At 40.6% G+C, this 14206-nt stretch overlaps 1 protein-coding gene across 1 annotated transcript; it reads right to left on the reverse strand.

Moving 5' to 3' along the window:
- Window positions 1–2202: 2202 nt before the first annotated feature.
- On the reverse strand, window positions 2203–8970 carry LOC139571245 (zinc finger protein 503-like). The gene is made up of 2 exons (XM_071393916.1): window positions 8397–8970; window positions 2203–7744 (listed from the first exon to the last, which is right to left on the reverse strand). The coding sequence occupies exons 1-2, from the start codon at window positions 8649–8651 to the stop codon at window positions 6302–6304; spliced, it is 1698 nt and encodes a 565-aa protein (XP_071250017.1). The 5' UTR covers window positions 8652–8970; the 3' UTR covers window positions 2203–6301.
- Window positions 8971–14206: the final 5236 nt, after the last annotated feature.

Here is a 14206-nt window from a genome sequence, read left to right on the forward strand (position 1 = left end):
ACATGCCGGCCAGGCCAGTATCTCAGAAACACCCTACATGAATATGCCAAGCCTAATTTTAAATCAACAGCGGGGTAGGAACTTTGGCTGCAGTTTCCAAACCCGAGATCACGAACAGTGCAGGAGCACAATGCCAGTATGTCATATATTTAAATACTGTTAAATTACAGCCTGTTTACAGTTCCTGAAAAGACCATTTGTCTTACTCAACGTTGGTCTGCTTCTTACACATTTGTCAGTAAGAGCTTCCACATGCCAAGGTTTCTGCAGGCGGGAGGGAGGAAAGAGTCCAGGTTATCAGGAAAGATTTTCATAGCGTGTCTTCACTCAGTCTGCAGTTAATTAGTGGGCCTCTACACAATAAGGCCATAAGTCATTAATCATGGCCCTAGCACCAGTCAGCTCGCTGAGACCTGGGAGATGTCCCAAATGGCACCCTTATTTCCTATATAGTGCACTACTTTTGGGCTCATAGGGCTCTGGTCAAAAGCAGTGGACTATGTACGAAATAGGGTGCCATTTGGAATGCAACCCCAAGACATGGGGAGGGAGACAAAAGTTAGCTGTCTCTAGACCCCAAAAACTGAAATCTTGACCTGGAAGCCAGTTCCACTGCTTTTTGAAATTGTTCCCTACTAATCACGGACTGATTTAAATGTAGGACACCAGGTGGGTGCCATTAATTATCAGGTAGAACAGAAAACCAGTAGGCTCCGGACCTTGTAGTCTAAGTGTTGAATACCCCTGCTCTATACGCTATGATTGTCGGTCTTCAGTTGTTATGGGTCCTGGTTGCATGACTGGGCTGCCAGTAGACTATAGTATAAATTAGTGGGCCATGTTGAGTGTTGACAGACGAGGGCCCACTGTTCCACTCACTGTTGCACTTTCCTTTTAGGGTTTCTGTGTTGACAGATTTTCTTCTGCAAGGGAAATATTCTACTTTGTGCTTTACTTAAGCCAAAATACACACACACACACACACACACACACACACACACACACACACACACACACACACACACACACACACACACACACACACACACACACACACACACACACACACACACACACACACACACACACACACTGCCTTATTCAGTACTGAATGATGTGTACAGTATTATCTTGAAGGTAGTCAGCGAAATTACGTTGCATGAGTTGCACCGCAGATTTTGCGATGAGCAAGATACAGGACTTCGCTTTCATACGGTATCTGCACATGTGCACTTGTTCGCTTCACACTTTTACAACAGGACCAAAAACAGCAACGAAGTTTAGCCTTGTGCGCCAACACTCTTAGTTGAGGAAATTGACCCAACCACTATGCTATTTACTATGTGCATCTGTCATATCGCTGACCTTTAATATATGATATGTTATGCATGTAATATCAATCAACTGCTATGGATGTTGGCTGAATATACAGTACATGTCTCACTAAGAATAGAATAGAAGAATAGAATAGAACCATTTTATTCTATAGATTTGAATTTGAAGGGGACAGCAGCATGCCATTGATCCAGAGTGATCTGTTTGATGTAAAAAACAGGTTTAACTTCGCTGTTTTGAGCGTAGCGCACTACTTTTAACCAGAGCCCTGTGGGCCCTGGTCAAAAGTGCACTATATAGGGAATAGGGCACCATTTGGGACACAACTAATTTACTCTGCCCTGTCAGAATCAGGAAGTGATAAAGGGGTGATTAATATGGCTCTTGTTTGGAGAGCTAAAGTCATTCTCCAGCTAAAATAAACCAGCACTTCTCTCAAGATGATTGAATACACACTTCTTAGTGAGTTGATTGAACATGCAAAAGGTAATCTATTTCCTATGCCTTTGTAAACAGTGACCCAGCAAGCAGTGAGCAGTGAACAGCCATCTTTCCAGGACCATCAGTGTACATAACCATTGTGTAAGGTTTATCCAAGCAGGCCAGCCAAACCGCCGCTGAAGTTTAGGTAAAAACAGGCTTTCTCTTGATTAGGTAATTTATACAGAGGACTATAGGACTGTAAGAATGTGTCCCAAATGGCACCCTATTCACTATATAGTGCACTACTTTTGACCAGAGTCCTATAGGCCCTGGTCAAAGTAGTGCTTTATGCAAATAATAGCAGGGTGTCATTTGAGACGCACACAATACAAAATCCAAACCGCATAAAAGTAAATGTGCCAAGAAAATGTGTCCGGAGTCCAATAATGTTGTATTGGAAGTTTCAATCATTATTTTTATTAGACAGGTTACTTAAAGCATTTGTGGATAACAGCAGAATGTAGCTTCATACATGAATGATCCGATGAATGATACCATGAATGATATCATGAATGATCCCATGAATCTCACAGCAAGTACCCTATCCCCCCGGTAAAAAAACCCAACAACATAAAAAAACAGGAATGCTTCCTAAATGGCACCCTAGTCCCTTTATAGTGCACTATAAAAGGAATAGGGTGCCATTTGGGACGCATCCAGAATGAAATCTTTTCATCAAACTGTTTAAGGTGTCACCAGAGCCTTTCAAACGGCATTACCTTAGTGGTGTTTATGACGTCCCAATGCCTTCAACAATAACATCTAACAGACATTGACTACACTACACACCCACAACCACATGGTGTGCAGCTGTGCAGCACAAATGATGGGCATGCCCATAGCATACAGCCCGGCCTGGTCTGGCCCTTACATACACCAGTCTTAATGTCAGCATTTGTCTGTGACCCGTCATGGTACACTGCTATGTTTTCTGGGCCAAAAGGCAAAACGGGACAGAAATCTTCCTAGCATTGAAGTTCAAAGCAAAACAGGTGGTAGGTTGGAGAGTGATTAAGCAAGGCAGGAAACCATCTAGTCTCTCATGTACAGACTATATTTCACTTGAGAACATGTGGAAAAGCAGGTTCTGTCATTTCAGTGTGATTGAGAGGACCATGACCCAATGGTAGGTAGGATGGGATGTGAGAGAAAAGAGTGGAGGTGAGGAAAGGTCATTCAGTACACTCTAAGGGGAAGACTATGGGAGAATCGCAACTGCATACTCCTCGTGTCCTCTCTCCTCGCCTCCTTCTCAAAACCCATTGGAGGAGAAGGTCAGAGGAGAGGGACCTCTGGCTTTCTCATCCAATGGGTTTTGATGAGGCAAGGAGAGAAGACAAGAGGGGTATGCAATTGAGATTCCCCCAATGTATTGAGCAGAGATGTTCAGGGTTATCCCTGAGTCTCTGGACCAGACCCTTTACTTTGCTCAGGACAGACATATTATATATATATAAATCAGTTTTTCTTTTGCACAGTTTATGTATATATGTTAATTTCTGTATTTGTATATGTTATGGCTCTTGGAACTGCTTCTCCAATCATACAGTTCAACCTCAAAACGTCACCAAAACCAGGAAGTCCCGAAAGCCAGGAAGTCCCCAAAACGTGTAAAGATACCTGATCAACACGAGTGACATAATGTAAAAAAAATGTTTTCTCCATATCACATTGATGTGCCATTTGTATGAGGCCCCGCATATCGTCAGAACAGTCTGGTTGAGTTGGTGAGTTGTGGACTAGAAGCGTCATTAACATACATCATGGGAGAGAGCGATCGTAAAGAATGAATCTGTTGAAAAGATGCCGTCGATTTTATGAATATGACATGTGACCATTAATGATGTTGATTTTATCTCTTGGGAATAGCTGTGATTTACTTTGGGATGGGTAATGACATTGTTTGCTTGATTCTGTAGATGTGGTTCATTTCATGCTATCTGCTTTACACACACCTTCATTACTGCAATCATAAAAGCTGTAGAAATGTCCCATATTGGGTGACATCATAAATCATTGTCTAGCACAGCTGCCATTTATTTCACCTTGCCATTTTGTTCTTTCATAATACAATATGGTGTAATCCATTATCTCATAATTTGGCAATGTTTAAATGAAGGAATGCAATGTTGCAAGAGATTTAATGTATGTGTTTATATTGACACACACAATTATATATAACAGTTGTAATGTTCCCTGATGCATCATACAAGTGGAAGTAGGTGTACTGCCTTGTTGCCTGATGTGTGCGTGTGTATAGGCCTACTGTGCATAACGAGGCTTCAGCAGCGGAGCCGTCGTTTCTTCAGGAGCATGATGGAGAGGTTTTTGTTTTCCACATTATAGAATCATCAAACAAGTGGAACCTCTTCCCTCCCAGTGGGTTATGTAATAGACAAAAAATCCTCTCAACCCAGTATAGGCCTACTCTTGATGTGACTTATTGATGTGTATGATATGAGAATTAAATACAATATGTAATACCGCTCATTTTGGTTTATTATGTAATCTTGTGTGCCTCAGGTATTTAATCTGTGCAAGGATTGTATCGAAAATACTTGCGTATTTATGGAGTGGTCCATCTGATTTAAGATGTTGTATTCTCAATCATTTGATTGACATTTAATAACTGTAGGTTGAAAATATAAACGTGTGCTGTCTTGACATATGGTATGGAGCAATGCAGCAACATATCTTCCAGAACGCGTTTGGTTTTCTTTACAACAAGCTGATGAAATACAGACCTAACGTTTAAACGCAATACAATATAGCTAACCTAAAACAGCATTTAAAGTAAATAAAAAAGAGTTATGACTCCACGAGAAATGAGTTGATCTAGTCAGTGAAATAGTCCATATGCAGAGCAAGACGTAGGCTATTAAACCCTAGAACCTACACAATAACCGAAATATTTCACCCCAAATTATAGGCCTAATTGTTTTATAGCAAATGTATAGCTGTATCCCATAACCTCTTCTCCTTTATGATAAACTCTCTGCTCAGACAAATGTATAGCTTTATCCCATAACCTCTTCTCCTTTATGATAAACTCTCTGCTCAGACAAATGTATAGCTGTATCCCATAACCTCTTCTCCTTTATGATAAACTCTCTGCTCAGACAAATGTATAGCTGTATCCCATAACCTCTTCTCCTTTATGATAAACTCTCTGCTCAGACAAATGTATAGCTGTATCCCATAACCTCTTCTCCTTTATGATAAACTCTCTGCTCAGACAAATGTATAGCTGTATCCCATAACCTCTTCTCCTTTATGATAAACTCTCTGCTCAGACAAATAGGGCACATTTTATCTGAGAACAAGACGCAAAACAATAATTAATGTTGTTTGGGTTGTCACTTTTTAGATGTAATATTATTTCCCAATGTGCTGCTGATATTGCATGTTTTATAACTGCACAAGCGGATAACTTCCTTATTCTAATGTAATCAGACTGACACCATCATTCGTTCGAAGGTAGGGAAAATATGATCTGTGAAAAACAGTGCTGAATTTGATAATGGCGTGTTCAAATGAATATCAGAGTTAGATTATTACTGAATGAATATCAGAGTTAGATTATTACTGCCTAAATTACTCCAACGATAAAATTACTCTAATGCTAAACGGGTGGCGAAATACATCGGTGTCAGATGACAGTAGGCTGCAATTTGGCTTAGCTATTTAAAAAGTTTAACAAATATATTTTGCAGTCTTAAAGGTATCGAAATGTGAATAAAATGTGATTAAAATGTTACTCAAGTGTATACGGCACAGACTTCAAATGAAAATAGCCTACACAGATCTTAAATGCCATTCCACAAATTAAATGGCGTCGATTCTTTAACAGACCAATTATGCTCATGTCTCACATATTCAAGTGTTTATAATTATAAGTAAATTAATACTGTATGTCGAATTATTTATTCCATAAACAACCTACCAGATTCATATACCTTAATTTAGCTTGTCGAATTAATAATTAAATGTATGAAGAAATATGAGAGAGCCCAATTTTCCAACAAGATGAACTAAACATGTCATTCTAAGGTTTAGGGCAAAGTTGAAAAGTTATTTGCGATGTGCGGTAGCCAGTAGACCTACATAGGCCCACCAGACTTCAAAATAGGCTACGGCTTTCCAATGAAAAATAGAACGAATAGGCCTTTTGTATGTAGGAAACATAAAACTCTCACAATGAGCATTTTAAAAGCAACATACACACTGCGTTGTAATTTCAATGTAACAACTAAAATGGCACCATCCAATATAGCCTATATCTTAATTGTAAAAAAGAATGCACCTTGAGCCTCTTACAAATAATATTATAATTATTTTTTATTTTTGTCACGCTTGGAGCTATCGCAAATAAATACACTGAGCCCACGGATCCCGTCCTGCATGAAATACAACCAATATAAAAGTCATTTAGGCCTAAAATCTCCTTATAAATGTATAGTTATTATGTGTCTGTCTGTATCTTCTACTGGTATCCTAACGCCGATGCGGTGGTGAGTCTCTGTCCATACAAGGCATAGGGAGAATAATATGGACCTGTGGCAGCGGGCATCTGAACCGAAGCGCCGGGGGGCATGGGGCTCTTTGAATAGGGGTGATAGCGCGTGCTCAATCCCAGAGGGTGATGCGGGCTCCTGAGGGTGAGCGTTCCAGGGCTGCCCGGGGCCGCATTTGGAGGCATGTGCATATGGCAGGCCATGGCGGCCGCCGCAGCGTTGGCTAGCGATGATGATCCCGGGTATCCTGATATCAACTTCTCCGTCCCCGCAAAAGCAGTGTGAGTCCTTAGGTGATTGAGGAGCTCTTCTGAGCAAGAAAACCGTTTGTCGCAAGGTCCGTTAGCCGACACCCAATTACAGACGTGTGGCAGAGGGTCATTTGGGAGCATAAAGCCATAGGGGTATAACGGGTGTCCAGCAAAAGATGGCGGCGAGGAATGCACGCCGTGCAAAGGGTGAGTTGGGTACATGAGAGGGTATCCTGACTTCAGAGCCGAGGACTCATGGCACTGCGAGGCACTGGAAGCACCGGATAAGTGGCTTGCGCAGTGGTAACTCAGGCAGTACGGGTCTCTACACAGGCTAGCAGACATTAGGGACGGAGGAGAAGCCCTGGACAAGGGGCTCCCAGCCTTATTGCACTGAAGTTGGCTGGCAGCGGCAAACTGAGCACTGAGTAGTTGACTGCTAGATTTCGTCGGGTCTAAAGTCATTCCGTGAGGGAGAAAGTGTTGGGGATAGCCTGCGTATGCACCTGCTAAACTTCCAGGGTAGGACATGCCAGCAGGCGGTAGAGGGAAAACGGTGTGCCCAGGTTTATAGGGGGAGACTGGCGCTACGAGTCCTCCTGAACCCAGAAGTTGAACAGATGATGCAGAGGAGACAGATGTGAGTGAGTCTGATGTGATAGCCTTTGATCCAGAGGTGGTCTCCTGGTGTTGGTTAGCCTCACCGTTAATCCCAGATATCCGGCTGTGACTACCACTGCCGTTTCCCTCCATTGTACTGTTTTTATTGCTTTCAGATTCCTTATTCTTTTCCTCCTTGTCTCCCTGCTTACCCTCAGATGGCAGCGGAGACACAGAGTGGCAGGAGCTGGGGCTGCCTGTCCTGGGGGTAAACGGCTGGCAGGTGGCGCTAGGCACTCGGAAACTAGCTTTATCTCCACTCAGACTACCACTGCTGGACGAGGAGTCCTTGTTCTTCTCCGATGATTTGGAGTAGGGTTTGAAGCTAGATTTGTCTTCATTTCCAATGTCACTCATTTTTAGTGGTCCGGATTTGGTCTCTTTGTCACTAGATCCATTTGAGGTTACAGATGAGAGTTTGGAAGAGGACGGAGGGTCTGGTTTTCCGATTTGTGAGCAGGTCTGTGCCAAGAGAGCCAACGGACTTTTCTTGGCATCCAGCTGCAAAATAAGATAAAATAATATTTATTATTCAAGTTTTCACTGTAATGTTTTTTTCATGGGGTGTTTCAAAACCAAGCAATATGTTCCTGTTTATACAGTGTATTATGTGCCCTTGGAGAACTCCGTTAATTACGCACGAGTTTAACGCATTGCGTATAAGGTTATTATAGCCATATATCTGCACAGTCTTAGAAAAATAGGTTCTGGATAGAACCAGAAAGGGTTCTATGATTGCTTCATATATGGCACCCCATAAGGTTCTATATAGAACCGACATGTGTTCCATATAGAACCCTATATGGAACCCAAGGGTTCTATATGGAACCAATTTTGGTTCAGCGAAGAAGAACCCCTTGGGTTCTGATCAAAGGGTTAGACTCTTTAGGGGTGCCATATATGAAGCAATCAATAGAACGCTCTTGGGTTCTATCCAGAACCTTTTTTTCTAAGAATTAATGTGAATGTACAATAACTATATGATAATAAACGTATATAGATACAACTCAAATGGCCTAATAGTACCGATACTTTTAAATCTGAAAACATAGACAGAAAAACATTCATTCAAAAGTAATAACTGCCCAAAATCACACTTTTGCAATCTCTTTCTATCCCGTCCCCTGTAGCCTGTGGCCAGCGTAGTGCTTACCTCGATGGGACTGATAGGAGTTGATGGCAAAGGTTGAAGGTACTCCGGGTGCAAAATGTGTCCTCCCCGTGCGGTAAGCATTTTCAAAATCTTTATGGGTATACGATTAGCCTGCCGTAAAGGGTTTGACGGAGAGACGAGGTGAAGAAATTGATTGTTTATTCTCGGTGCGCCCTTCTCCCCTGAATAACTGTTCTCCCACACCGGAATCGCGATACTATTTCTCAGGACAGAAAATGCGGGCGATGTGATCATGACCCAATTCTCATTGAAATGGAAGAAAAACAGCCTACATTTGTTATTTGGGAATAAAAAATCTAATCAAAGTAACATGTCATTCTATAGCACCACAGTTCGAAATAAAACCAATAAATAGATAAACTTTTTATAATCCTTATTAGAGGCAGAGAAGATCAGAACATATCCCGTTCATATCGCAGCAGGAGTGAATGTGTGGCTCGGACGCATCCTTCCTCAGTGTCGCTGTGTGTGAGTGTGGCAGTGGCAGTAGCACGTCTGTGCGCTTGCTCTCTCTACGTCGGAAGTAGCCTATGCTCTCCTCCCTTCATCAGCATCTGAATTAGTCTCGAGATTAAAGCCTCTGCCGCCTTCCAATCAAATGAGCCCCTGAAGTGATTGGAGGGTCAATGGAATGTGATGTCACCTCAAATGGGTGTACTGTATTATTTTGCCAACTCGATGGAGCTTATTTTATTGTTGTGTTTAATATGCGCGTTCGCACATTTACATGTAGGGAGTGTATGGGAGGACTATTATGGGTGGAATAGACTGTTTTCAAAGGATATCCTGGGAATGACTTAAACCATGGACATATGAGTCTGTACGTTTTATGGCAAGTTGTGTTGTTGTAAACATGTTATGCATGTAGAATAGATGTAATGTTAATAAATGTAATATTATTTTAGGCAAAAGTCTAGCAGAATTTGCACTAATGTAATTTGATTGTCCTAAAACATATAGTCTATCTAGGTTATAGGATTTTCCAACACATAGTTATGCTTATAAAACGTTGAAGATAAATGCTTGGGGCTTTTCAGTATGGTTAGTTATTCTCCATTCAAACACTTGCTGACATCAGTGTGCTGTGGCACTACAGTGGAATGTGCATGTCCCATATTGTCAATATAATTTACTACCCCCCATACCCTCCCAACACCTCTTTCAATCACACTCTCTGTCTTCTGTCCATTTCGCCCTATACTAGTTATTTGTCAGTTGTCTAAATTCAGGTAATATGCAGCAGTAGCAGTCACAGTGAACGAGGAAGAGAGGAGATAGAATGTGCACCTCATCCTCTTTCCAATTCTTGAGGTTACGTTCCAACTGGAACCCTATTCCCTATACACCTTTAGGGAACCCTTTCTCGATCTGTGGAGTACTGTTTTATATTGGTTCTTTGAATATCCCTTTGTATAACCATTTGTATGGCTCTTTATTAGAATGTTAGAACCAGAGGGTTCTTCATTACACTGTTACAACCAGAGGGTTCTTCAATACACTGTTACAACCAGAGGGTTCTTCATTACACTGTTAAACATTTCCCAGCTACTGGTTGCAGGGAAAATACGATAAATAAGTTACGATATGTTTAGAGCTGGATTAAGGTATTATTGCTGTAAGGGATAGTATGCTGCTGCATTCTCACTACTTGGGAATCAACCTCTCGTGGGATTTGAAGTCACAACCTATTGGTTGCCAGAGACCTGACTTTCCTACTACACCACCAAGTCTGTTAATATGATAGAGATTGTTAATAGAGTAGAACCAATAGACATTCTGCCATTTGTCCCTATGAGGGAACCCTTTTGAGAGAACCCTTTGATTTTTTAGAACCCTCTCACAAGGAATCCTCGTGGGGTTCTTTGTTTTGTCCCTGTAGGGCAACCCAATTGGGTTCTACACAAAACCCTCTCATGAAGAGCCCTCTGGTTCCAGGGTTTTGTCATCTGTCCCTATAGAGGAACCCTTTTGGATGCCACATAGAACCCTTTGATTTGTCCCGGTAGGGGAACCCTTTTGAGTTCCATATAGAGCCCTCTCATGAAGAACACTCTGGTTCCAGGTAGAAACAATGATAAGTTCTACAGCTATACTTATAGGATACTTCAGATGTGTTTATAGCAAACACTGTTAGGTAATCACATGGTACTGGTCAGTAACTTTAAGGATAAATGTGTGCAAAATTTAGTATAAAGGTATTTTTTCTACCCAATATTAAATATTAAGGTACAATCATTACTGCACTTTGAAATGTAGGTGGGGGCAATGTGCTGGTGGGGGCTCATTAGCATATTTGGGGGCATGGTCTAAAATATATTGTATTTGTGCCAACCATTAATGGAAGTGTTGTACCAGTTTAAGTTGTTTTATTGTTATATTGATGAAGACTGACCACCGCATTTGTCCACTCCCAGTTCTACAGTCTTTGTAAGAGCTTGTGACAATCAAGAACTGCACTGTTAAAGGTTACTGTGCATTTTCCAGGAAGTTCATGTTTATTTTCCAGTAATTTACTGTCAGCTTGTGATTATTGTAAAATTTACAGTAACTTACTATGGCTGATATTTGTCATGCTCACTGGTCTGATTGTGTGGTAGGAAGGTCAGTTTCCTGCAAACTAAGAGGTTGAGGCCAGGTGCGGCTGAGTCCCAAGTGTGTTCATCACAAAGAATGCTTAGTAGTTGTCAACTAATGTCACTAATGTTATCTTGTAATAAAAAAAGTTAATTGAAAGTACAGTAATTTACAGGCAGCTAGTTGCAAGTAAATTAATAGCAGTTAACCTTTAACAACATAACCACTTGGTACACCACTTCCATTGACAGTTGGCACTGCAACCAGTAGCCTGTAGTGTACTGTAAAATTACAGGAACCTTTTAACAGTGTAACATTTCATGGCAGAAAAGGAAAACATGGCGGAGAGGGAAATAACAGGATTGTCCTTCACAACCATCACAGCAGTAAAGAACCCTTCCTGATATGCATTTTTTTTTTTACACATATCACCCTCACCCCTGACAAAGAACCCCTCAAGAACCTTTTGTATTTTTTGTTTATTGTACACTATTTTTGACCAAAGCCTTATGGGTCGTGGTCGAAAGTAGTGTACTAGGCAAATGTAGGGAACAGGGTGCTGCTTGGGTCTCACACCAATCCCTCAGCCTAAAGTAGACAACTCTCATGTCATCATATTTCACCAACACTGAAGGCTGACACATTCGATTAGGCAGCGCAGCTCCAAGGGCCAGTAATTCAGGGTTGATTAAAAAAAAATCTAATATTTTGGGTGGGTTTTGAGTTGAAAAGTTTACAATGTTTGATTATATTGACTGTGGTTCAAATGACAGTTATTTACATAGTTTTTATAATAGTGTAAAATGTAGTCTACTCTTGCTTGTCTTTTTCATTATGTGCAAAAAGGTACAAAAATATGAACTGATGCAAAAGTCCCAAAAATATCAAACTCCTTATTTTCAGTTTATCTGAGGCCTACAAGGGAATCCCTAACAGCAGTAGTTTGACATTCGATTTAGATTGAGGTGCGCAATTTGCTCAATCAAAATTATGATGAACATAAATTGTCACATCTAAACAAGATATTATGAATGCAACCCGCCCCTATTAACATAGTTTTGCCGACAACTTGCATAATAAGTCACTCACATGATAAGATGCTTGTGACATTTGACCAATTCCACAAGCTAAACGGCTCAAAAACAATTAGTCATTAATTTCATTTTTCAGATCGGATTATTCCTATATTACCAAAACGTCATAGCCTATATCACCTAATTTAAGCGTCCTGCTGATCAGAAAAAAAGTTACAATTTATGCAAGTGGATTTTAAAAAAATGATACCAGGGGTGCTGTTTTCAGCAATGGCTGTCAGGCCCCCGACACAGCGCGTGAGTTATTAGGGCGTAGAAGGGCGACCATAAATTTCCACCGTCAGGCAAAACTCCTTTTATTGTCCGCGTGATGGATAGCCCATTGCACCAGACACCAAGTACTCGGCATTAAACGGGAACACATTTTTTGTTGCCATAATTCATGACATTTAAAATAGAACGTTTGAAATCCTACCCATATTTCACACTAGTGACATGTTTATGAATCACTCCCTACATGCAAATATAATTATTTACAGCACAGACGGGTCCATCAGAGATCTTTCACCTCTTTTCCGAGGACAGCCACGGTGGTTGGAGACCAACACATGATTGGTAACTGATTCTCTCCTACAATATAGGTCTACAGAAAGCTTTTTTTTTGCATTTGTTTTATAGTAAATGTTTTATTTTATTATATGACATGACCGCTATATTTGACGTTGCTTTGAAGTCCAATGTTGATTATTTCAATTAATTTCTAAATTCTCATGAACTAAAACTCGTATATTGCTGCTAAGCCTTTATAGTGTTGTTTTGATATGATGTAGCTTATGTGCCACTATTTCAACAGCTAAAACTGCCCTCAGAATAAGCTATAGTGAATATTTGGGTTCTCAGTTATTTTTTCCGATTGAGTTTTGGAAACATTCCCTAAACCGCAGAGACCTTCAGTATATGAGCAATTTGAAGACGTGACGCCATAAATTATAAACTTACATTATATTATATAGCCTTTTAACCTCCATTATGAGTTGGACTGTCTCCTCCACTATGCTAGAGACAAGATACATTTTTAACAATTGGCTTAATTAACAGGGGAACTTATTGGAGATAAGAGTTTATATGACAGGTGCTGTTATTATGACTGTAGTCGTGTATTGTACATGACCCTACAGACATATAAGTGCAAATATAATTTACCGCAGTTTTTACTATTCATGAGTACAGTAGTGGTTCATTTGTTCTCAACTCATCATGTCTCTATTCTCCAGTTAACGTAAAACATGCAACGAAACACACGCATGCAACCGATCCCAATGACACAGTTGTTCGTTATGTACATAATCATTACACAATAAATAAAAACGAATCTACTTCTGAATTGCTGTTTTTATTCATGTAAGTAGCTTTTGCCTCTACCATCTTTCAACTGTAGTGTTATCTAATAACATGTCTTTGTCTGGCACCTCGAAATATCTAGGAAGTGGCAGCAAGGCCTAATGTATCAGCTTGTAACCATCATGCAAAAACCAAAGTATTCATTAGAATCATCTGTGTCTATCATTTGAACGAAGGATGCCATATAAGAGCCCCTGACTTGCACATCTAAGCCTTGCTGTGCCTGTATAAATAATCTGATCAATAAATGTGACATGATAATGTTGAGCAAATGGAGAATAAGACATTTCTTTGACATGAATATTCACGTTGTGGCAGAGAGGCTTGCTGGTTACCATCTCAGCAGATGGACAGAAAGGTGGACTATTGGATCTGACAGGTTAAAAGGGGAGATGAATCATAATGGTTGGAAGGTGCTATTGTTTCATACCTCTTTTCCTGACCTGTCAGTGAGTGTAGAGAACACAGAGGCCTTAACTCTTTGTTCCATAGAAGCAGTCCTAAGAGACACTTCAAATACAGTTAAATTTTTACAGACGCTCTTACCCAAAGCAACTAGTGTTAAGTGCCTTGCTCAAGGGCAGATTGGCAGATTTTTCACCAAGTCAACCCTGGGATTCGAACCAGCAACCTTTCAGTTACTGGCCCAACGCTCTTAACTAAGCTACCTGCCACCCTTTCAAATGTTTTAGCTATGCTTGATTGTGCTTGCCTGGATTAAGGGAGCCAATCGAATATTCCCAAAACTGGAAGTCCTACCAATCTGGCACAGTAGGCAGG

The sequence above is a fragment of the Salvelinus alpinus genome, chromosome 3, assembly GCF_045679555.1.
Source record: "Salvelinus alpinus chromosome 3, SLU_Salpinus.1, whole genome shotgun sequence".
In the NCBI taxonomy this organism is placed as follows: Eukaryota; Metazoa; Chordata; class Actinopteri; order Salmoniformes; family Salmonidae; genus Salvelinus; species Salvelinus alpinus.

Coding starts and splice junctions, on each gene's coding strand:
- LOC139571245 (XM_071393916.1), bottom strand. CDS start 8,651: ATGATCACATCGCCCGCATTTTCTGTCCTGAGAAATAGTATCGCGATT. Junction 7,745..8,396: donor CTCCTATCAGTCCCATCGAG/GTAAGCACTACG, acceptor CTTATTTTGCAG/CTGGATGCCAAGAAAAGTCC.